Here is a 25,633-nt window from a genome sequence, read left to right as displayed (position 1 = left end):
AACAACAAATATATATGGTTACAATAATAAATCTGAAAATGATAAATTACTTGACTCCTTAGAAGAAATAAAGAATAACTCCTTACTAAAAGATAAAATGGTTAGAACGCAGATTAATAAATTAATGGCTCATTATGGAATAAAGCTAACACAGAGAAGTCCTTTTGTACCAATTGGGAACTTTTTAAATTTGAAGCATGCAAATTCTTGAGAAGATATGGGAGTCAAATTATTAAATCAAGGAAAGCTGAAGAGGAAGAAGTGATCAGCAAAATTGCCTCTTATTACCAGAAATCCCCAGAAGAAATCTCAGAGGAAGATAAATTAACTTTACTAGACCTTCAAAATAAATTGGACGGTTTATATCGATGCGAGGCTGAGGGTGCTTTTGTAAGATCCAGGAAGATTCACCAACGAGCTGAATCGGTTCTACGCCCGTTTCGAGGTTAGCCAGGCGGCTAATGCTATCTACCGCCTGACTACCGAGGACAGTGACGGCATCAGCGTGAGACCGGTGACCAGCATCGCGGAGCATGACGTCCGAGCGGCACTGAGGAGAGTGAACACAAGGAAAGCGGCGGGGCCAGACGGCATCACCGGCCGTCTGCTGCGCTGCTGTGCTGACCAGCTAGCAGGTGTGTTCACTTACATCTTCAACGAGTCCCTGGCGAAGTCTGTGGTCCCCACATGCTTCAAAAGATCCACCATCATCCCTGTGCCCAAGAACAGCAAACCCTCATCCCTGAACGATTACCGGCCAGTTGCACTGACCTCGGTAGTAATGAAGGTGTTTGAGAGGCTGCTGAAGAACATCATCTCCTCCTCCATCCCAGACACCACAGATCCGCTGCAGTTCGCCTACAGATCCAACAGATCCACAGAGGATGCCATCGCCCACGTCCTACACACCACTCTCAGCCACGTGGACAAGAAACAGGGTAACTATGTGCGAATGCTGTTTGTTGATTACAGTTCAGCGTTTAACACAATAGTGCCCTGCAGACTGTTCACAAAGCTGAGGGATCTGGGACTTAACAGCCGTCTGTGTGCATGGGTGTTGGACTTCCTCACTGGCAGAACTCAGGTGGTGAGGGTGGGCAGGTGCTTCTCCAACAGCATCACCATCAACACAGGAGCACCTCAGGGATGTGTCCTCTCGCCACTGCTCTACTCCCTCTACACTTCAGACTGTGTGGCCACCCACGGCTCCAACACCATTGTGAAGTTTGCTGACGACACAGTGGTGTTGGGTGCCATCTCCAACAACGATGAGGCGGCCTACATGGATGAAGTGAAGAATCTGGCATCGTGGTGCCAGGACAACCACCTCCAGCTGAACGTCAGCAAGACCAAGGAGCTGGTGGTGGACTTCAGAAGGGGTCAGCACAGAGACTACAAGCCCATCATCATCAATGGAGCTCCAGTGGAGAGGGTGCAGTCCTTCAAGTATCTCGGTGTTCACATCTCCTCAGACCTGACATGGGCTGCCCACATTCAGGTCCAGACCAAAAAGGCTAGGCAGCGCCTGTATCACCTACGACAACTGAGGAAGTTCAGGGTCTCTCCAAAGATCCTCAGGATTTTCTATACAGGCGCTGTGGAGAGCATCCTCACACAGGACATGACATCGTGTTTCGGGAACAGCTGTGTGAAGGACCAAAAAGCTCTCCAGAGAGTGATCCGTACAGCAGAACGCTGCTGCAGGATTGCTCTCCCCCCGCTTCAGGACACCTACACCAGGAGATGCCAGACTAGAGTAGCGCAGATACTGAAGGACCCGTCCCATCCAGGCAACAAACTGTTCCAACTTCTGCAATCTGGTAGAAGGTTCCGCATCTTCCGGGCAAGGACAGAGAGACTCAAGAGGAGCTTCTATCCCCAAGCCATCCGTGCCCTAAACACACACACCCGCCCTCTCACATCATCTATAATTGACTGAGACAGGACTCTTCCAGACACTCTAAACCAAGGCACAATGTAAAATAGTCAGATGTCTATTCATATTAATGTACAGAATTCCCCTGCTTGCTGCTACTACTGCACATTCACCCAGTGTATATACTATATGTGTGTATATATATATATATATATATATATATATATATATATATATATAATGTTCTTCCTCTACACCCCCCCCCCCCCCCCCCCCCATTTTTGCACACGTCGAGGAGCGTGTCAGACTACATTTCACTGTGTGTTATACTTGTATAACTATGCATGTGACAAATAATAAAGAACCTTGAACCTTGAACCTTGAAGAGGTGGCTGGAGGAGGGAGAACAAAATTCTGCTTTTTCAGGCTTGACAAATACAGATCCAAAACCAACTAAATATTAATGGCACTGTTTCTGACAATCCTAGAGAAATTTCACATTTCTGTGCCAAATTCTATACTAAACTGTACAACTCAAACTATAATGAGGATGTCTCAACACTGTTTCTCAATAATATTAAAAACCTAAAAACTATTGTTGTGGAAGATAGAAGTCTCTGTGACAGCCCTCTGACTGTGGAGGGAGTTTGTAATTCTATTTCTGCACTTAAGGCCAACAAATCTCCTGGCACAGATGGTTTAACTGCAGAGTTTTATAAATCATTTTCTAATCTCCTGGCTGCGTTCTTACTGCAGGTTTTCATAGAAAGTATAGAGAATAACACCCTCCCTCCTACTCTTACTCAGGGTCTCATAACACTTATTCCAAAGCCAAACAAAGACTTACTTCTTATTGATAATTGGAGACCCGTCTGTCTGCTCAATAATGACTATGAGATTATGGCTTTAGTACTTACTAACAGAATTAAAGAGTTCTTGGACACAATTATCGATGAGACACAATCAGGCTTTATGAGAAATAGACACATTTCTAATAACATTAGACTGGTTTTGGATCTACTTGATTACTCTGATTTGGTATCTGACAATAGCTTCATTCTCTTCCTGGAGTTTTAAAAGGCTTTTGATACAATTGAACATCCATTTATTTTCCAGTCTTTGGAAAAATTCAGCATTTTTCTGTAAAGCTTCAAAACCTTGCACACAAATGGCAATAGCTCAATTAAAATGACTAACGGCTCCACCCCGAGATTTGACCTGTTATACAAGGAATCACCATAGCTGATAAGGAGCTCATCATCAGCCAGCAAGCTGATGACACCACTCTTCTTGAAGAATGCAAATCAAATCCGTCCAGCCCATGGTGATCGATGCAGCAATTCTGTTCTGTACAGGAGAGACGTCACGGAGGAGATCGTCTGCAGTGATCAGGACACAGGACACAATGTGACGTAAAAAAACGTGCAAACTTGCACTAAAAAAATCTGTGAAACAGCGAGGTGGAAGATGAACCGCGTTATAGCGAGGGACCACTGTAATTTTGAAGGTCAGTCACAACATACCCTTCGTAAATACTTATGTACAGAAACCCTTACCGGCAATCATTCGTTTTTTGTGTGGCTTTTTTTCACGGTTTGTTAACATGCTGTGTAGGTGTGTACTTGACTAGCTGATATCAACATAACGTGGGAAACATCTGGCTTTGACTATTGTTCACCTGTAGTTTGAATGCTGAACATTTGCCTGTTTAAATCATAAGACCAGTCACTATACAGAGATGTGATTCTGAATGTGGACGATGTGTCTTCTGCTGTAGTGATCCAGTTCTTCTTGTGTTGAGTGATGTAAACAACTGATCGATCTAAACTCTTTAAACGTCAAAATTGATCATTAGATTTTTTTATGACACAACAGTGGCGAGTGTTCCCACTTTCTGCTCTTTGTAACTTAATGTGATCTTTCCGTTTTCGAGCTTTGGACATGATTTTGGAGTATATCTTCGCAGTAGCGATTGACCACAAGGTAAAGCTACCGGAAATGTACAACCCCACATCCGGTCTCAAACCAGGAAGTTAGCATTTTCTCGTGCACAGGGTCAATTGGTGGCTCAGCTGGTTAATAAAGAGGGAGTACGACTTACTTACAATGAATTCCTTACACCATATAATTTCCCATCAGTGTTTGGGAATTCTCAATGGTGCTTGGTGCCATACCCTCAGGTACTTTAATGTTATATAAAAACATTGACAGTTCAATATCTACCTCAGTCACTCTCCCTGATCCAGCTGAGTCAGCAGTGGGAAAAATCTGCTTTTCACAGGAACTTGGTAACAGCAATAAGAGAATACGTAGTTTATTCCAAGAAGATATCGTGTCTCTCCCATATATATAATATCTTACTGGAACCAACATGTTCCAGATATCACCTGAAAGACAGTCTGGATGATTCCATAAATATCTAATTGTAAACAAGGTGAAGGAAATCTCATATAAAATTCTTCATAAATGTTACCCAGCCAGTCACTATATGGTAACATTTAAAAGAGACATAAATACTAATTGAACTTTCTGTGGGGATCATCTAGAAACTGTGGCACATCTTTTTTGGTACTGTTCCTCTACACAGAGATTCTGGAAGAATTTAGCAGTTTTGTTATTGTCCATATTTTAAGGGAGTTTTCTTAATGATGGGAAAATGTTTTTATTCTGTTTCTTTAAGTTCACCAGGAAGAATGATAAATGTTTTTTATTATACATTTCTTAATACGTTTAGCTAAATGTTCTATCCATAAATGTAAGTTTATTAATAAAACACCACATTTCTGCTTTTTTATAAGGATATGGAATAGTACATACAATCAATATCAGACTCAACCAACAAAAAGGAGCAATATTTATATATGTTGATTTTTGCGCGTACTCATATAATTATTTTTTTTACCCCTGGTTTTGTATGTTCATGTTCTGTTCTTTCTTAAACTTCATCTGTTTGTATGTTGTATACTTATTGTGTTTCAATAAAGTTCAGTAAAAAAGTACGTTCTAAATGAAGCTTCAGACGTCACTAATCACGTGACTCTGGCCAAACGAATCAAGCCTCGACACAGTGCTTCTGAAGCAGTATGTTGATCTTTTTCACACACGCACCGGAGCGTCAGCTTCAAGCGGACCATCGCTACCTCTCACATCTAAAGGTAAGTGTCAAGGTAACTTTGAACTGAGTTCAGTCAATCTCGAGTTTTTCGAAGTTTTCTGTTGCTCTCTGTGAGAGGAGACCGTTAAAAGCGAGGCTCTCCAGAGTGTAGCAAAACAGGAAACCACAGCTGTGTGTGTGTAAGTGTGCAAACGAATATATTAGAAGTGCAAGTGAGCCACGAGTAAAGAAAGGTCAAGTTTCGTGAGTTGTTTTTCTCAACACTGATCACGCGCTCAACACTCTACACATACTTGCATCACACGCGCGCTCTCAAGCATCAGTATGTACAATTCTGGGCGTCACGTGAGTTGCAGGCTTTACCATATAACGGAAACCTCCATTGTTCTGTAGCTGAAGGCTTTTCAGTGAGTTTTTTGGACATCCTGATAATAATGAATTACAGTAGTGCAGCCTGGAAGTAATAAATGCATGAACTAGTTTTTCAGCGTCACTCTGAGACAGGATATTTCTAATTTTAGAGATGTTGCGCAAATGGAAGAAAGCAGTCTTACATATTTGTTTAATATGTGCGTTGAAGGACATGTCCTGGTCAAAAATGACTCCAAGGTTCCTCACAGCGTTACTGGAGGCCAAGGTAATGCCATCCAGAGTAAGAATCTGGTTAGATACCATATTTCTAAGCTTTTCAGGGCCGAGTACAATAACCTCAGTTTTATCTGAATTAAGAAGCAGAAAGTTAGCGGCCATCCAGGTCTTTATGTCTTTAAGACATTCCTGCAGTTAATCGACCTCTGTTGGGGGTAGCGTTCAGATAGCTGCTCTGCTCTATGTTGGTACAGGGCATTGAAGATGATAACAGTGGGTGGATTATATTCTTAAACTTAGTTACAGCGCTTTCAGAAAGACATCTACTTTGATAAAGTCTACTCTCCACCGCTGTGTAATCAATTATTGTAAATGTAAATGTTATCAGGAAATGATCAGACAGGAGAGGGTTTTCAGGAAACACTGTTAAATGTTCAGTTTCTATGCCATATGTTAAAACAAGATCTAGAGTGTGATTAAAGTGGTGGGTGGCTTCTTTTACATTTTGAGAGAAGCCAATTGAGTCTAATAACAGATTAAATGCCATGCTGAGGCTGTAATTTTTAGCATCTACATGGATGTTAAAATCACCCACAATAAATATTTTTATCTGAACTCAGAACTAAATTAGATGTAAAGTCTGAGAAATCAGACAAACTCTGTGTAAGGCCCAGGTGGACGATAGATGATAACAAGTAAGACTGGTTTCTGAGTTTCACAGCTGGGGTGGACAATGTTAAGCATCAGGCTTTCAAATGAATTAAAAGTCTGTCTTGGTCTTTCATTAATTAATAGGCTAGTGTGAAAAATTGCTGCCACACCGCCCCCTCGGCCTGTGCTTCGAGATTTCTGGTAGTTAGAATGACTCGGGGGTGTTGATTCATTTAAACTAACATAATCATCCTGCTGCAACCAGGTTTCTGTAAGGCAGAGTAAATCAATTTGTTGATCAATTATTAAGTCATGTACTAACAGAGACTTGGAGGAGAGAGACCTAATATTTAATAATCCACATTTCACTGTTTTACTCTTTGGTTCAGAGGTGGATACTGTATTGTTCTTTCTTTGTAATTGTTTATGTTTAAGTTGTTTGTTGCTGGTTTTTAGTTTGTTTTTTGTCTTTTTGGAAGCTGACACAGTCTCTATGGAGATAGGTTTTGGGGGGGGTAGCAGGAGGAGAGAAGCTGCAGAGAGGCGTGTAAGACTGCAACTCTGCTTCCTGGTCCCAACTCTGGATAGTCATATTTTGGGGGGTTTAATAAATTTGTCCATATTTCTAGAAATGAGAGCTGCTCCATCCAAAGTGGGATGGATGCCGTCTCTCCTAACAAGACCAGGTTTCCTCCAGAAGGTTTGCCAATTATCTATGAAGCCCACATCATTTCTGGGACACCACTCAGACAGCCAGCAATTTAAGGAGAACATGCGGCTAAACATGTCACTCCTGGTCTGATTGGGGAGGGGACCAGAGAAAACGACAGAGTCCGACATTGTTTTGGCAAAGTTGCACACCAATTCAATATTGATTGTAGTGACCTCCAATTGGTGTAACCGGGTGTCATTACTGCCGATGTGAATTATGATCTTACTGAATTTATGTTTACCCTTAGCCAGCAGTTTTAAATTTCCTTCAATGTCGCCTGCTCTGGCCCCTGGAAGACAATTGACTATGGTTGCCGGTGTCTCTAGCTTCACATGTCTGAGAACAGAATCACCAATTACCAGAGTTCGACCCCCGGCGGGTGTGTCGCCGAGTGGGGGAAAACGGTTAGTTTAGGACTATGCTTCCTCCTCACCGTGACCCAGCCGCCCTCTTTCCCCAGCTGCTTGGGGTCTGCCGGGGAACAGCTAGCGGGGCCTACGCTATCTTCGGCTGCACCAGCTACAGGGGCCTGGCTAGCTATGGGTGAATGAAGGGTGCGAAGCCTCCTGAGTCTCCAATTCAGTAATCCTGGCCTCCAGCGCTGCAAATATGCTACATTTGTTACAGATATCATTACTGCTAAAGGAGGCCGAGGAGTAACTAAACATCTGACATAATGAGCAAGAAAGTGCAGGAGGGACAGGTGAAGTAGCCATGGTGCTAACGAGTCGGCTACGAGCTAAGCTAGCGAAACAGTACAGAGAAAGTGAGTGAATACTTTGGCTATGAATTAGGTAGTGAGTACACAGAAAGTGTGCTTCGCATGAAGCACGTGAAGATTATACTATGAAAAAGAATGTATTTAAAAGTTGTTAATTAAATTGCTAAGCAAATAAGCTACTCAGAAACACCACTGTGTTTGAGCAGGAACAGGAAGTGATACTCTACCGCAGAGCGAGCGAACACCAAGTGACAGCGCCACCAAGAGTCTTATCGTTGCAAATCAGTGTGTCGGCCCACTGGGCATTTGATTCCAATAACAGGCCTCAGTCTCTCCTGCTACTGGTCTGCCATACTGCTAAATTTGGTATCGGTGCTCAAACCTTTTGTGTCTGTTTGCCCACTTGGGGAAGCAAAATTCTTTTGTTTTTTGTGGTCAGATGAACATATGAGACACTTTGACTCTTCAGTGCAGTGTGGAGCCTAACAAAGATCTGTTTTGTGTCCCAGCTGATCAGCAGGAGGAGAAGAGTCTGACGGAGCAGCAGAGGAACATTTTCAGCTACTTGGACTCAGCTCAGCCACTACAGAGGAAACAATGAGCTCAACACAGAAGGTGACAGACAGAGCTGGGCGATATGACCAAAAATATTTATCACGATATACATTTGAAAATTTGCGATAACAATATAACTGACGATATAATTGATGCAAGACAAAATACTTTACAACTCCACAACTTTATTAGTGCAAAAAAAACCCCATCAATGTATTTGCACTTAAACAAGTATGGGCTGAAAATGTGGTCATAAATATTTTGTACTTGTAAAAAAGATTTGTATGTGTAAAAAGAATTTGTGTGTGCGTAAAAAAGATTTGTGTGCGGACTTAGAAAAAAAAACCCTGCAAGTTACAAATGCGGATTTTGACCCTATTTTTCTTCCTTTCATCTGATTGGTCAATCAGATTTCCTTCGTGGTGATGAAGGAAAACGCTGGGTTGGCATGTAAAAGGGCATTTATTCCCTTCAAAGACCTGCAGTTCAAAAAAAGCGCCCCTCCGACAGCCAAACCCATCTGTTCTCTGATTGGATTGTTACATTTGTGATTGACCAATCAGATGAAAGGAAGAAAAATAGGGTCAAAATCCGCACTTGTAACTTGCAGGGTTTTTTTTTTCTAAGTCCGCACACAAATCTTTTTTTACGCACGCACAAATCTTTTTTACGCACACACAATTTCTTTTTTACAAGTACAAAATATTTATGACCACATTTTGAGCCCGTAAACAAGCAGCTTTTTTTTTTTAATGTGTATTAAAATTTAACAGTGCAAATGCAAATGTCAGCCAATTTCCTCTGGAAAATCCTTTTGGTTAAACTGTCAGCAAGCAATTTGCATTTGCACTGTTAAATTTTTATATAACTTTAATGCACATAAAAAACAGCTGCTTGTTTAAGTGAAAATATATTGATGGATTTTTTTGCACTAATAAAGTTGTGGAGTTGTAAAGTATTTTGTCTCGCCTCAATTATATCGTCAGTTATATTGTTATCGCAAATTTTCAAATGTATATCGTGATAAATATTTTTGGTTATATCGCCCTGCTCTACTTTCATGTGTTACTGTTTAGGCTTAAATTGGTTTGATGTTTGGTGCCTTTTTCTTAATGTAAAAAAAACCCCTTAGGTTACAATCAGACATTTTTCTTGCATTTGATTTGATAAATTTTGATCTTTTGATTGATAAACTAAAATGTTATGGATTTTCACCAGCTGCTTTGTGCTGGAAAAAAATTATTTGGACAGAAGATAGCAGAAGGTTTATTGTAATGGTTGATAGGTTTGTAGCTTGAACCTATCCGCTGGAACGTTGAGGACAATATAATTACACTGCAAAGCAAGACACAAGTAGGCAAAGTTCTTCATGGTACTCGTGCACGGGAGAGACCGGACAAACGCCGTTCCTTCGCTTGACCCCAGTTGCTCTCGCCCGCTCTCCCGTACCACTGTTCTTTTATTGAGGTTACATGAATATGCATCGGTTCATTAACATATGACGTCTACATACACACAAAGAGTACCGTGTGTGTGTGTGTGTGTGTGTGTGTGTGTGAGAGATCCAGATGTGACCCTGTGAAGACTCCCCAAAGCTGGTGCCAGGAGTCTAGCGGTCCATCTGAACAAAAGGCTCTTATACTTAAACAGATATACGTGTGCTTGCTATACCATAAATCAATAAGAAAAGATACGACCTCTCCTAGGAGGTGTGATCTACGCCGGAACACTCTGTAGAGGGAGTGAACGCACTCCCCCTTCATGCTACACAGAGCTGTTACAGACCTCCTAGGATGAGACATTCTTTCAATCTACAAATGATTATACACCTCTAAGCATATATGGTTAAATATTTCTAAGCATAAATGACAATCAACAATACAAATCTAACAATGGTTATTTCTCAGTTATGAACTGCGGTTTACCCCAAGGCAGCTGGCTCGCTCCACTTCTCTATTCAGTTTTCACTGATGATCTGCAATATGTCTTGGCTTAATCTTGGGTATGCCAATGATTCCACCTTGTTTTATTCAGCCAGTGACAATTCTGAATTGACCAACGTGTCACAACAAAATTTGCTGAATGTGTTTGACTGGATAAGTGAAAACAACATGATTTTAAATGTATCTAAATCCAAATCTGTTAATTAGAAGCAGATTAGTCAACAGCCCACAACTGAGTCTTTCCATAGCCAGTGTTAGAACACGTCACCCAGATGAAACTACTCGGCGTTACCATAAATCACCACCTTTCATGGTCTCAGCACATCGATTGTTTTTAAGAAAATGGGACAAGGCATAGCTATGGCTATGAAATGCTCTTTCTGTATCACTTCTTCAATTATGAAAGTTGTCATTAATGCACTAGTAATGTCTCATCTGGAGTATTGTTCAATCATTTGGTCAGCAGCTAATAAGACAGATCTTAACAGACTTCAGTTAGTCCAGAATAAAGCGTCCAGATTAGTGTTAAGATGTTCATACTATAATAATATTGATAAAATGTATTATCAACTTTCTTGGCTTCCTGTACAGACTAAAATATTCTATGGCTTACTTGTATTTATAAAGAAAGCAATTCTCTTAAACACACCACATTTATTTCTGCTCAGCTGCAGTATCCAGATGAAATACATAATCATATTACACAGTTTTCAACAAACTGCAATTTAGTAAATGCTTGAGTTAAAAGTAACTTTTTGTAAAACTGTTACATTTAGAGCAACTTTTAAGTGGAATAAATTGCCTTATAAAATTAGAGAATTATTCAAACTATTCAAAACTTCAATGAACATTTAAAAGCTGATTTACAGAACTTTTAGTTGTTGTAAATATTGTAAGAGATGGTTTGTTTTTTAAAATTGTGTAATGTGCCTCAATGTTATTGATATTATTATTATTATTGATTGCTTATATTTTAACAATTGTGAAACTTCACTGTGGATGTAAGACCCAAATCATGTTGATATTTTGAATCCACTTTATTGTATAATATTTTATGTGATTGTATTTGACGGAAGACGAGCAACATGGAAGCTAATGGGGTTCTTTTTGAATAAACAAACATAAGATTTATTATCGCTGAATAATTATGTATAAATCTATACAAATTATAGAAATATGTAATAGGAAACAACACTATAAAATAAATTATAAAATAATATAAAAGTTTGCGTGTGTGTGTGTGTGTGTGTGTGTGTGTGTGTGTACAATCAGGAGGGATGGGCATGATTTTAGTGTTTGAACAGTCATGAATTATTTTTAACAGCAGGTTGGATGTAATGTGTTAGAACTACCAGCAGGTGGGGATAAGAGACCTTTAAGGTGTTTGGTGCCACACTCCACCTTCAGGTTTAAAACTAGTGTTAATGGAGGGAGTTTGAAGGTTGAGTTTGTTCCACGACTGCATTTCACTCACTGCCTCTGTTTGTATCTCTGTCACTGCAGGACCAACATGGAGCGAGAAGTCAGCGCTCTCAGGAGGCCGACAAACCTCACAGAAGAAAGGGAGAGAAAAAACACACCTGTGACGAGTGTGGGAAGGATTTTACTTTGAAGGCTAATCTAAAACGTCATCAGGTCATCCACACTGGAGAGAGACCGTTCAGCTGTGATCAGTGTGGCAGAGCTTTTACTCACAGTTGGAACTTACAGAAGCATCTACTTACCCACTCTGGAATTAAGCCATACAGCTGTGACGAGTGTGGGAAGGAGTTTGCTAGGAAGGGTCATCTAAAACAGCATCAGGTCATCCACACTGGAGAGAGACCGTTCAGCTGTGACTTGTGTGGAAAGTCTTTTTCCTTGAAGCGTTACCTAAAAAGACACCAACTCATCCACAGTGGAGTTAAAGCGTACAGCTGTGATCAGTGTGGCAGAGCTTTTAATTGCAGTAGCAGCTTACAGAGGCATCTAGTTACCCACTCTGGAATTAAGGCATACAGCTGTGACATCTGTGGAAAAACTTTCAGCCAGAGAGGGTTCCTAAATAGACACCTACGCATTCACACCAGACATGATGTGTACTGCTGTGAACAGTGTGGCAAATACTTTGCTACAGACACACAGTTAAAACGACACATGTTTATCCACACTGAGGGACGACCTTATAAATGTGACCTGTGTGAGAAGACTTTTAAAGCTCCACATTACCTGAGACTACACCAACAGATCCACACCAGAAAGAGACTCAACAAGTGCAGTTACTGTGAGGTATGTATTTATATTGTTATCTTGTCATTTTAGCCTGACTGTTTGGAACAACTCTGCTCATTAAACTGTGTTAGCATGTTAGCAATTCTACTGCATGGAAAAGCAGCTCTGAGTGATTATTCAGATTTTCATGTCAGTTATGATTTTAGTATTACTGTAGTATTATGGTGGTAGTATTGTAGTTATTGCAGCCCAGTAAACTGAGTGTGTTAACTGAAACAGTCAAATGTAATTGGACGTCTGCAGAGATGCTCTTTATTTCAGGCGACGTTCAGGATAAAAGTGTTGAAGGACTGACTTACACTGTCTTTGTGTCTTTGTTTAGAAGCAGAGCGACACAGATGGATCCAGTTCTCAACCCTGTCATCACTGTGGTGGTGGGAAAGACTTTCATTGTGACCTCTGTGGAAAAACTTTCAGTTGCCAAGCTGACCTAAAAACACATCAACGTAGACACACTGGAGACAAACTGAAATACTGCAAAGAATGTGGGAGAAGCTTCCCCACATCAGGTGGATTAAAAACACATGAACTGATTCACAGTGGGGTTAAAAAGCACCTCTGTGATCAGTGTGGGTCATCCTTCACCTCTCCATGTAAGCTTAAAAGACACAAACGAGTCCACACAGGAGAGAAACCATACAAGTGCAGACACTGTGACAGAAGCTTCTCAGATTCAGGTAATCGTAACAATCATGAACGTACACACGTGGAAGGAAACTACAGCTGTGACCAGTGTGACAAGAGCTTCAGGAATCTCAGTTCATACTCCGAACACAAACGATCCCACGTTACTAATAAACTGTTTCACTGTTACCAATGTGCCAAAACATTCACTAAATTATCTGCTCTGTGCAAACATCAGCGTGATCACTCAGGGCTGAAATCACTCCCATCACTGGATCACAGTGAATCTGAAGAGACAGAAAGATCCTCTGGTTTCAGTGTCAGACTCAAAAAGCTTGAGATCAGGCTCCACAGAGTTCAGATAGAATCATTTAAACTTGTGTTGAACTGAACTGGTTGCTGGGCTGAACTTCTACATAATACAGATTTACATGGGATCTTATTTTCTGTCGTTTTACTGAGTCAGTTTTGTCCTTTTTTCTCTGTCCTGGTTTTGCTCGTCTGTAAATAATTGAAACTCAGTCAAATAGTTCATTGTTCTCCAGCAAAACGTTTTGGAAACTCATGTTTAACCTTTAAACTCTGACATGTTTTAGCACACAAGGCTTCATCGGGGAGTTCACTCATGATTGGACCATGAGAATAAAGGTTTTTAGTTCTTTCAAAGAGAGTCTTGGAGGTGTTTGATGTTTCTGTTTTTTCTGAAACCACCTGAAAGAAAAACTATTTTTCTTGCTTTATGTAGTGTGGAAGTTTTTAATGTTTCTTTCATCTGTGATGTTCTTGAATGTGTTGACATGAAGATGGTACAAATAAACTGTCCTTTTAGCTTCAGCTCCTAATTTATTCATTATTTATGGATGTAGCACAGCAGCAGTGTCTTGATTAACACATGGAGGGCTCGGGATCTGATGGTGTCATCTCCCTAATTTGCCCACTGCGTAAATCTCACTCTTTGCCCAAGAAATTGAAATAAATCTTGTTTCCCTGCTGGATAGTGATCCACTGTAACTCTGCTCCTCCTTCCTATTTAGGATTTCTGTGACTGAAGTAAAATTCCCTCCATCCATCACTCATCCCATCTAACCCAAAGTAAAATAAAGTTTTGCTCATCTTAAAAAAGTAACATACAAACAATAACTATAATACAGAAAAGGGCCATTAGATTAATAAATAATGTAGGGTACAGGGACCATACAAATGCACTCTTTGTCAAAATGCAAGCTATCAAATTCCAAGACTTGGTGAAGCTTAAAACAGCGCAGATAATGTATAAAGTAAGAAATAAATTGCTTCCCAAAGAAATCTGTAAATTGTTCATAGAAAGAGAAGGTGGGTATAACTTAAGAGGGAAATGGAATTTAAGAATACAAAGTGCTAGAACAACTTTAAGAACTATGTCTATCTCAATTGCAGGAGTTAAATTATGGAACAGTCTAACAGAAGAAATAAAAGACAGTCAAAACATAAAACAGTTTAAAGTAAAATATAAAAACCTAATTTTAAATAAGTATAAGAATGAAGAAAACGGGGTTAACCCAGGACGGTAATGTTGCTGGTAATGGTGTTGCGGTTCTTTTTTGTTATTTTGTTTTGTTTTCGTTTGTTGTTTTTCCATAACTTGTGTATCTGCAAATATACACATTCTGTATTTTTCATATGAAAGAAACTATACTGTGGTGGGGCTTGCTAATTTCTTGTTTTGATTTATGTATGTTATGTTTTGTTTTACTTCATATGTTTCATATGTTGTTTGTTTAATTTAAGACAAAAAAAATTAAATGAATGAATGGTAAAACTTGAGGGGGTAGGGACAAATAAGTAAATACTTCAGCCTACTCCTTTTCAAACAAATAATGGAATGATATTTTGTAATGATTGTGAAGGCACATGTTTGAAATGTTTGAAATAAAAATGAACTGAACTGAACTGAACTGAATATTGTTTGGAAAGGTAAAACCTACAGCTTCAGAATCAGCGCAAAAAGGGCGTAAAACACAAGGCCCGCCGACAGATCAGAACCAGCGAGCTGTCGGATTTCGGCCCTAACCGTGTCCGTGCCGTCGGGTGAGAAAGGCCACATCTCACTGATTCTGATGTGTCGGCGGGTCCGCGCTTTGTGTTTACGTCTTTGTGCATAATAGCCTACGTGTATCTGCTGTCATTTACTGTTTTAGCTGTTTGGTGGTTGTTGAAATTTAGTGAGGTTTAACCTGAGATTCTGGCGTTTGGGGCAAAATAAATTTATATTAAAAATCGATTCAGGATTTTAATGAATCAATATCACGTTATCCAAGCTAGAATCGATTTTAATCGATAATCAAAACCCACCCCTAGTAACTGTGTAATCATGCTTATGTACATCTGGATAATGACACAAACTGTGTGGCGCTCCACTTTTTAATAAACTAAAAGACATTATAGGATCTGTAGTGTTGTTTATTTATATTATGGTACTTATCAGTTGTGATATTTATTACTGTGTGCATACTTTATTAGAAGAGAAAAAAAAATCTCTTCCTTGCTGGTTCCATCGAAGAAGAAATGCTCAAGTGACTGTGTAGCACGTAGGTAATCCAATTCCACAACACAGCGTGATGAGGGAATCAGCTGTGTTTTGCTGCCCATTTTATTTCGAATCTGGCGCGAACCGGCGAGCCAGTTCCTGAATCAGTCACGTGGTACGGACTGCCCACGAGGCCTCGAACGTCACTGCATACGTAATCAAAGCGAGCCTCGATACGCGCTTCACAAAAATTCCCCCGAGATTACTCGACACGCTTCGAAGCTTCGACACATCACTACCTCTCACATCTAAAGGTAAGTGTCAAGGTAACTTTGAACTGTTCAGTCAATCTTGAGTTTATCGAAGTTTTCTGAAGGACGCTTTCTGTTGCTCTCTGTGAGAGAAGACCGTTAAAGGCGAGGCTCTCCAGAGTGTAGCAAAACAGGAAACCACAGCTGGGTGTGTGTAATGCTGGGCTTATGCTGGGCTTACACTGTGCGATTTTTGGCCCATTTTGAGCCGATTTTTGAGTCGTGCGACCGTTTTGGCGATCGGCCCGATTTTGGCCTTCATCGTGCGTCGTGCATCGCGTAGTATACGTGGGCTAATGCTGGGCAGACACTGCGATTTTTTTCAGTCGCGCGATTCAGCTCCTACTCAAACTGTACGTTGACTCGCAGGGGTTAGAAGTTCATAGGTCACGGTGCAGGGTCTCACACTATACGGCCCGATGCTCTGATGCGACCTGAGTGCTCACACTGTGCGTCCATAAAATGAAGGTTATAACGGAAATTCTGTCGCTCGCTCTCCCTCTCTGTCTTTCACTCACACAGACACACCACCACCATCAACTTTGCTAAATTGCTAATGAAAAACATTGATCAGGCAGCTGTGATTGAGCAGCAGTGTAGATCCAACTATTTTCACGGTTGTTGTGGTCGTGATAATTTTGTGAGGCCACATCGAAAAGGCTCGGATGAGCTTTCCAAAGTTCTACAAGTTGTGCTCCCATCGCTTGTGTCCAGATCACACATGTGCTGTGCCGTCTTTTTCGCTGACATTTGTGTTTGCGCGTGCGCAGTGTGACAAACTGCAGTGACACCCTGGTCAGTTCTTCTTTCATTGACTACCCTTCAGAAGGGTACCAACAATTTTGTCCACGTCTACGGCGCTACTCCCTCGGACCGAGAAACTCCTCTCTTTCGGGCCTGGGTGACGGTATTGCTCTTGAGCTCATGTAGAGCACACTGTCCTTGCTAGAGACAGATGAAGGCGGATTCCTCTTCACTCAAGTCTTCCTCCGACAGCTGGCTTTACCAATTCACTGTTGCTGGCTGCAAAGGGTTACTACTCACTTGCAGGAGTGGCCGCAACCACTGGCAATAAGCTGCTCTTTATAGAGGACTCATGCTCGGGGAGACGTTTTCTGGTCCACCCTCTCTCCCAGAAGAGCCCCAGGAACGCTTGTGTCATCTTTGCATACCTCCACAATTACATATTGTTTAGTCTTTAAAAAAGAAATTGAGGTTTTCCGTGTACCACCAGAGAGAGACTAAGTACTACTAGTGGTATGTGTACCACAGTTTGAGAACCACTGTTCTAAACCATGCTGTGAAACTCCTGGGGACCACCCCTTAAGGGTGAGATTAAAAGTATATGTGTATGACTGAGGGGCTGCTCCTCAGATCTGCTCTGGGAGAAACATAAGAATGTAGAAGAGGTGAAGGGAGTGTGTTTTTAAAAAAACAAATACGTTCGATAAAGTGCTTTCGGTTCGGTATGCATATGTATCGAACAATACAAAATCTTTTATTTGTTTTATCAACTTTTCTTCCAACGATGCTGTCTGTGTTGAGTGCTCAGTAGATCTGTGTTCGATTACCCCGCCTAGGCTGCACTGTCGAGTGCAGATCCACTGAGCGCAGCGCAAGCTAGCAAGACAGAAGCCAAGCTCGTTGCAATATGGCAACTGCCTCAACGCTACCCGAAATTGAACCTCCCCCACCTTCATTCAGATCTGGCGTTTGAAACTATCGTGATGTTCATGTGAAGCATGACCCTGATGGTAAGCGCGTCATGGACAAAAGTAAAACAGTATGTCCGATGTGCCACGCAATGCTCAATTGGTGGGAACTAGTGCGTTAGCGCAGTTAGCTCGTTAACGTGTTGATGCCGTCCAGCCCCACGCACACGATCCATGGTAACTCGTTAAGGGAGATTTGCAGCGTTATGGCGTTAACGTCATTTTAACGAGTTTAACGCTGACAGCACTAGTGGGAACACAACGAATATGACTCCACATTTATGCCGACATCATCCTAGTGCAAAGACAAGTGGAAGCAGACAAAAACAACAAGCACACATGCCACAAACGTTACCAGAGTCATTTAGGCAGCCGTTAGCACATGATTCTCCTTATGGGGACCTGATATGTTTAATATGCTGCTGAGAGTATAGCCCAGAAGAAGCGTATAGAATAGCTTTTATTTTGGAAAGAGCCATTTCTCTGTAATAAACTCTCTTTTCCAAAGATGAGCGATTCCTCAATCAGATTTATTTATTTATTTATTTTTGTTGTTTCAACATTAAATTTAAAAACTGTACTTTTGAGTTAAAATATATATTTATAATGTTAATAAATGACAAATTAAAAAGGCATGAACTTTTTTTTTTTGTATCGAAAAAATATCGAACCGTGACACCAAAGTATCGAACTGAACTGTGAATTTTGTGTATCGTTGCACCCCTAGTTGGAGGTAAAAGTGCTATAATGAAAAACATTTCAAGAAAATGTAAAATAAATGTATTCCAGGATAAAACACAGCTGTCTTTGTCTTAACGCTGCAAATCGGTGTGTCGGCCCACTGGGCATTTGATTCTAATAACAGGCCTCAGTCTCTCCTGCTACTGGTCTGCATACTGCTAAATTTGGTATCGGTGCTCAAACCTTTTGTGTCTGTTTGCACACCTCGGGAAGCAAAAATTTGTTGAACATATGAGACACTTTGACTCTTCAGTGCAGTGTGGAGCCTAACAAAGATCTGTTTTGTGTCCCAGCTGATCAGCAGGAGAAGAGTCTGACGGAGCAGCAGAGGAACATTTTCAGCTACTTGGACTCAGCTTAGCCACTACAGAGGAAACAATGAGCTCAACACAGAAGGTGACAGACAGAGCAGGGCGATATGACCAAAAATATTTATCACGATATACATTTGAAAATTTGCGATAACAATATAGCTGACGATAAAATTGACACTAGACAAAATACTTTACAACTCCACGACTTTATCAGTGCAAAAAAACCCCATCAATGTATTTTCACTTAAACAAGCAGCTGTTTTTTATGTGCATTAAAGTTATATAAAAATTTAACAGTGCAAATACAAATGCCTTGGAGCAAATGTCGGCCAATTTCCTCTGGAAAATCCTTTTGGTTAAACTCTCAGCAAGCAATTTGCATTTGCACTGTTAAAAATTTATATAACTTTAATACACATAAAAAACAGCTGCTTGTTTAAGTGAAAATATATTGATGGGTGTTTTGCACTAATAAAGTTGTGGAGTTGTAAAGTATTTTGTCTCGCGTCAATTACATCGTCAGTTATATTATTATCACAAATTTTCAAATGTATATCGTGATAAATATTTTTGGTCATATCGCCCTGCTCTACTTTCATGTGTTACTGTTTAGGCTTAAATAGGTTTGATGTTTGGTGCCTTTTTCTTAATGTAAAATAAAACAGTATTGTTCAATCATTTTGTCAGCAGCTAATAAGACAAACATAGGATTTATTATCACTGAATGGTTATGTATAAATCTAGAAAAAGTGTGTGTGTGTGTGTGTGTGTGTGTGTGTGTGTGTGTGTGTGTGTGTGTGTGTGTGTGTGTGTGTGTGTGTGTGTGTGTGTACACAATCAGGAGGGATGGGCATGATTTTAGTGTTTGAACAGTCATGAATTATTTTTAACAGCAGGTTGGATGTAATGTGTTAGAACTACCAGCAGGTGGGGATAAGAGACCTTTAAGGTGTTTGGTGCCACACTCCACCTTCAGGTTTAAAACTAGTGTTAATGGAGGGAGTTTGAAGGTTGAGTTTGTTCCACGACTGCATTTCACTCACTGCCTCTGTTTGTATCTCTGTCACTGCAGGACCAACATGGAGCGAGAAGTCAGCGCTCTCAGGAGGCCGACAAACCTCACAGAAGAAAGAGAGAGAAAAAACACACCTGTGACGAGTGTGGGAAGGATTTTACTTTGAAGGCTAATCTAAAACAGCATCAGGTCATCCACACTGGAGAGAGACCGTTCAGCTGCGACTTGTGTGGAAAGTCTTTTTCCTTGAAGAGTTCCCTAAAACAACACCATCTCATCCACAGTGGAGTTAAAGCGTACAGCTGTGACGATTGTGGGAAGGAGTTTACTGAGAAGGCTGAACTAAAACGTCATCAGGTCATCCACACTGGAGAGAGACCGTTCAGCTGTGACTTGTGTGGAAAGTCTTTTTCCAGGAAGGATTCCCTAAAACAACACCAACTTATCCACAGTGGAGTTAAAGCGTACAGCTGTGATCAGTGTGGCAGAGCTTTTAATTGCAGTAGCAGCTTACAGAGGCATCTAGTTACCCATTCTGGAATTAAGGCGTACAGCTGTGACATCTGTGGAAAAACTTTCAGCCGGCAAGAGCACAGAAATACACACCTACGCATTCACACCAGACATGATGTGTACTGCTGTGAACAGTGTGGCAAAGAGTTTACAACAGATGCACAGTTACAACAACACATGTTTACCCACACTGAGGGACGACCTTATAAATGTGACCTGTGTGAGAAGACTTTTAAAGCTCCACGTTACCTGAGAGGACACCAACAGATCCACACCAGAAAGAGACTCAACAAGTGCAGTTACTGTGAGGTATGTATTTATATTGTTGTCTTGTCATTTTAGCCTGACTGTTTGGAACAACTCTGCTCATTAAACTGTGTTAGCATGTTAGCAATTCTACTGCATGGAAAAGCAGCTCTGAGTGATTATTCAGATTTTCATGTCAGTTATGATTTTAGTATTACTGTAGTATTATGGTGGTAGTATTGTAGTTATTGCAGCCCAGTAAACTGAGTGTGTTAACTGAAACAGTCAAATGTAATTGGACGTCTGCAGAGATGCTCTTTATTTCAGGCGACGTTCAGGATAAAAATGTTGAAGGACTGACTTACACTGTCTTTGTGTCTTTGTTTAGAAGCAGAGCGACACAGATGGATCCAGTTCTCAACCCTGTCATCACTGTGGTGGTGGGAAAGACTTTCGTTGTGACCTTTGTGGAAAAACTTTCAGTCAGCAAGCCACCCTTAAAACACATCAACGTAGACACACTGGAGACAAACTGCAATACTGCAAAGAATGTGGGAGAAGCTTCACCACACCAAGTGAGTTAAAAAAACATGAACTGATTCACAGTGGGGTTAAAAAGCACCTCTGTGATCAGTGTGGGTCATCCTTCACCACTGCAGGTCAGCTTAAAACACACAAACGAGTCCACACAGGAGAGAAACCATACAAGTGCAGACACTGTGACAAAAGCTTCTCACATTCATGTAGTCGTAACAGGCACGAACGTACACACATGGAAGGAAACTACAGCTGTGACCAGTGTGACAAGAGCTTCAGGAATCTCAGTTCATACTCCGAACACAAACGATCCCACGTTACTAATAAACTGTTTCACTGTTATCAATGTGCCCAAACATTCACCTCATTGTCTGCTCTGTGCAAACATCAGCGTGATCACTCAGGGCTGAAATCACTCCCATCACTGGATCACAGTGAATCTGAAGAGACAGAAAGATCCTCTGGTTTCAGTGTCAGACTCAAAAAGCTTGAGATCAGGCTCCACAGAGTTCAGATAGAATCATTTGAACTTGTGTTGAACTGAACTGGTTGCTGGGCTGAACTTCTACATAATACAGATTTACATGGGATCTTATTTTCTGTTGTTTTACTGAGTCAGTTTTGTCCTTTTTTCTCTGTCCAGGGGCCCGTTCTTCGTAGGTTTTTAGTTCTTTCAAAGAGAGTCTTGGGGGTGTTCGATGTTTCTGTTTTTTCTACATATAGGAAGAAACTATTTTTCTAGCTTTGTGTAGTGTGGAAGTTTTTAATGTTTCTTTCATCTGTGATGTTCTTGAATGTGTTGACATGAAGATGGTACAAATAAACTGTCCTTTTAGCTTCTGCTCCTAATTTATTCATTATTTATGGATGTAGCACAGCAGCAGTGTCTTGATTAACACACGGAGGGCTCGGGATCTGATGGTGTCATCGCTCTAATTTGCCCACTGCGTAAATCTCACTCTTTGCCAAGAAATTGAAATAAATCTTGTTTCCCTGCTGGATAGTGATCCACTGTAACTCTGCTCCTCCTTCCTGTTTAGGATTTCTGTGGCTGAAGTAAAATTCCCTCCATCCATCACTTATCCCAGCTAACCCAAAGTAAAATAAAGTTTTGCTCATCGTAAAAAAGCATTACAATAATGGGCATTACCAATGCAAACTGAATAATACAGAAGATGAAAGAAGAGACTTGGATCAGTTAATAAAGCTCATGATCTCGATTCATTGTGGCTGCTACACAGATACTTCTGGGTCACTTCTCTCAGTTAGGAACCTTCCTCACCAGTGGCGTCGTTAGGCCTATTTTAGGGGTGCTGAAGCCTCCCTAAAATATTCTTAAGCCCCCCTAAATAATTTGGCGGGGTTTTTTTTGTTTTTTTTTTAAACTTATTCGATTTTTGTTTTTTTACAGAACTTGCAGACAAATTCAATATAAAGATGCAGGAATATGAGTCTAAAGAAATAATAATATAAACCTGTCGCTATTCACACAAATATGATCATAACTCGGTTGGTCCCTTTCGCTTTACATTGTTAAGGTAGCGTCAGTGCTTCGTTATCCAATCCGTTCCAGTTGTTCACAGGGGACATCCACATGACTGAAAATCCAGTCCTCGTTTTCACTGCTACTTTACACTCCGCTCGTATACACCTGCGGACACACTAGCGTACATGTGGCAAACGGCAAGAAATCATGGATATACGCAAGTTTTTCAAGAAAGTAAGTCTTCATCACTGGCTGGTAGTAACAATTAGTTAGCTCCAGCTAACAGCGGAGTCCCATGTAAATAATGAACCAGGTGCTCCCCATTTTGATAAATAAAAACCTGGCTAGCGCACTAAGTTAAATTCTTAGCATAATGTTAATTTCTGTCACTCGTTTTAGCTCTGAAAAATCGAGCTGTGGTATGGTTATCATCAGTGGAAATAATAATAATCACTCCATCCCCATTAACCTGTAGGAGTCAGGGCAGAGGAGCACAGAGGCAGAGGGGAGAGACGTCTGCTGGAGAGGTGAGTCAAAGGATGGAGTCATTTGTGATGCAGACAGTCTGATTAGAATTTTATGGGACTCAATATGGATATGAAATATGAAACATTTCAGTCACGGTACAACATATAAGACCTGTTTAACTTGAGCTTTTATTTAGGAGAGTCAAGGTTAGAAAGTGGAGAGAGCAAAGAGAGATATATATATATAAGTCAAATTAGCCTGACTCACATATTTTTGAGGGTTCTATTTTAATATTACTTCAATTCAAGTAATTTAGTAATATTTTTCAGGGCTTTAAATTGCAACCATTTTAGTCACATGCGTGCTCAAAATATAATGTTTGTAACTTCAAAATATTTGGGAGCAACAAATTACTGTGGAGCGGGAGCAGAAGTCATGATATTAGCAATTTACATTACAATTCAGTATGTTTTAATGTATCTTGAAGGGTGAGGCAGAAGGAGTGGCTGAGGGAGAAAAAGGTCAACAGGCAAGTTCAAGTCAGAGAGAGCAAGGAGAGACAGAGGAGCTGCAGCAAATGGATCGAGAGGCAGAGGAAGATCAAGTTATTACAGAGAGAGGAGAGCAAACAGGCCAAGAGAGGGAAAATGATGAAGCAGCTGCAGCAACTCATTCTACTACAGGGTTTGATTTAGGTGACAAAGACACAAGGCCCAGACAGGTGAAGCTGAAGAGCTATCCAGCTGATACTTTTGGTACACAGAAGCGGGCATTTAACCACAGCTGGTTTGAAAAGCACAACTGGTTAGAATATTCAGTCAACCAGAATGCAGCTTTCTGCTTCCCATGTAGAGTGTTTGGCAAAAACATCAAACATGATAGTTTGGTCAGTAGCGGTTGCAAGAACTGGAAGAAAGCTTTAGTCATCTTTGGCAAGCATGAGATGGCACAAACACATAAGGACAGTGTTGTTACATGGAAAAGCTACCAGGGAACTAGCAAACAGGGAAACGTTGCACAGGTGATAGCAACTGCAAATGTGAGTGAGATAGTCGAAAGAAGAGAGTATCTCAGACGAATTGTTGCAGTCACCTCTATGTTAGGGAGACAGGGACTCCCTTTTCGTGGCCATGATGAAGGTGAAGACAGCCCAAACAGAGGGAATTTTCTTGCGTGCATGGAGCTTTTGAAGGAGTTTGATGCTTTTCTTCAAAAACATAATCCCCCATCAAATGCACAGTATATCTCACCAACATCCCAGAATGACATGATTGGAGGTGTACAAGCACATTTTAGAAGGCTTCATCCTGAGGCTATCTATGTGCATTGTTATGCTCATCAACTCAACCTGGTTTTGTGCAATACTTGCAAGGCTGTCCCAGAGGCTGTGGAGCTTTTCAGCTTGTTGGAGTGTGTGTATTCTTTCTTCAGCACCTCCCTAGTCAATCATCATAAGTTCATGGAGACTCAGGCAAAGCTTGGATTGACAAAAACTGAGCTTGTGCAACTTTCAAACACTCGCTGGGCATGTCAGTTGCGATCAATCAGTGCAGTTCTTGAGACATTGCCTGCCATTTTGGAGTGCCTATCTGCAATTGGATCCCCCATAGCTGTTGGTCTCAGAGCAAAGCTCTACAAGTTCTCAGCAGTCTATGCACTACTGATGTTTCAGTCGATTCTGTCTGTAACCGAAGGACTCCACAAATTCCTGCAGAAAGAGACTTTAGACCTGGCAGAAGCTTTTATCTGCAAACAAGCTGTGTGTGACACAATTAAGGGAAAACACTCAGATGCATTTGCTACAGAGCTGTATGAGAAAACCAAGGCCCTGTGTAACACCCACAGTATCCCTGAACCAGGTGCCAAGACAAGGCACAAACAGAGGAAAATGGAGGATTTTGTCCTGGAGGCAACTGTGGGTTCACGCACTGAATTGAACAACTCAGACACATTGAAAAGAGAGTTACTTTTCCCTTGTGTGGATCGGATGGTTGGCGAGCTTGATCAAAGATTTTGCAGTGTAGATGCAGGGCTGCTAAAAGGTGTCCAGGCATGTAGTCCTGAATCTGAGAACTTCTTGAGTGAACCACACTTGAATGAACTTGCAAAGCACTACAGACTTGACCTGAAAAAAGAGGAGGTTCTGGTGGCCAGAAACTTTCTTACCCGGAAAACAGAGGCTGGATGTCCACCCAAAAATATGTTGTCTGTGTACAACCTCCTTGATTCAGACATGTTTCCCTCTCTGAAGGCAACCATCCAAGTTGCCCTAACAGTGCCTGTCAGCAGCTGCTCGTGCGAACGGTCCTTTAGTGCACTGCGTCGGCTGCACTCCTGGCTGCGTCAAACAATGGGTCAGAAAAGACTTCACAGTCTTGCAGTCATGTCTATTGAAAAAGACACGATTCAGCATCTGAGTCACAACAGAGTGATTGACCGATTTGCCACTCTTAAAAACAGACGTCATTCTTTGATGCTTCCACCCACCAAGTAACTGGTGATTGCAGCCAGAAAAATGTACTTTTTTATTTTCAGTTTTTTTTCTTGTTATTGATGCGGCAAACACATTTCCTCTGTTTTTTTGTTGTACTGTATTATAAAGCAGACTGAAATAAAACAATAGATCTATTGGTGGCCTAGGATGTTTAATCTGTCCAAAAAAGTAGGAAAACAATTTCTCAGTCTTTGTTTTCTGTTTGTGAAATTTTGTGCTCATTCACTACGTTCG

The 25,633-nt window shown here is 40.9% G+C and overlaps 3 protein-coding genes across 5 annotated transcripts; all 3 read left to right on the top strand.

Annotated features, from left to right (window-relative positions):
* The first annotated feature begins 4,907 nt into the window (after window positions 1–4,907).
* On the top strand, window positions 4,908–21,791 carry LOC146701615 (uncharacterized). Of its 3 annotated transcripts, XM_085467914.1 has the most exons (4): window positions 4,908–5,031; window positions 8,173–8,278; window positions 11,665–12,429; window positions 12,755–13,890. In XM_085467914.1, exons 2-4 carry the CDS (start codon window positions 8,261–8,263, stop codon window positions 13,445–13,447), a joined length of 1,476 nt encoding a protein of 491 aa, XP_085324040.1. In that variant the 5' UTR covers window positions 4,908–5,031; window positions 8,173–8,260; the 3' UTR covers window positions 13,448–13,890. The 3 variants fall into 3 exon arrangements, with proteins under 3 accessions (XP_085324040.1, XP_085324041.1, XP_085324039.1); XM_085467915.1 differs by lacking the exons at window positions 4,908–5,031; window positions 12,755–13,890 and adding an exon at window positions 20,803–21,791 and having other exon boundaries at window positions 5,088–8,278; XM_085467913.1 differs by lacking the exon at window positions 4,908–5,031 and having other exon boundaries at window positions 5,100–8,278.
* LOC146701616 (uncharacterized) lies at window positions 15,720–20,510 on the top strand. Its single transcript, XM_085469260.1, has 3 exons — window positions 15,720–15,876; window positions 18,620–18,722; window positions 19,713–20,510. Exons 2-3 carry the CDS (start codon window positions 18,705–18,707, stop codon window positions 20,508–20,510), a joined length of 816 nt encoding a protein of 271 aa, XP_085325386.1. The 5' UTR covers window positions 15,720–15,876; window positions 18,620–18,704.
* A 2,573-nt stretch (window positions 21,792–24,364) lies between the features above and the next one.
* On the top strand, window positions 24,365–25,399 carry LOC146701614 (zinc finger MYM-type protein 1-like). Its single transcript, XM_085468885.1, has one exon. The coding sequence runs from the start codon at window positions 24,365–24,367 to the stop codon at window positions 25,397–25,399; it is 1,035 nt and encodes a 344-aa protein (XP_085325011.1).
* Window positions 25,400–25,633: the final 234 nt, after the last annotated feature.

The sequence above is a fragment of the Copadichromis virginalis genome, linkage group LG9 (genome assembly GCF_057382275.1).
Source record: "Copadichromis virginalis isolate Kocher_CV1m ecotype Utaka linkage group LG9, C_Virginalis_male_GT1.1, whole genome shotgun sequence".
In the NCBI taxonomy this organism is placed as follows: Eukaryota; Metazoa; Chordata; class Actinopteri; order Cichliformes; family Cichlidae; genus Copadichromis; species Copadichromis virginalis.
This window is presented reverse-complemented; position numbering and strand designations above follow the sequence as displayed.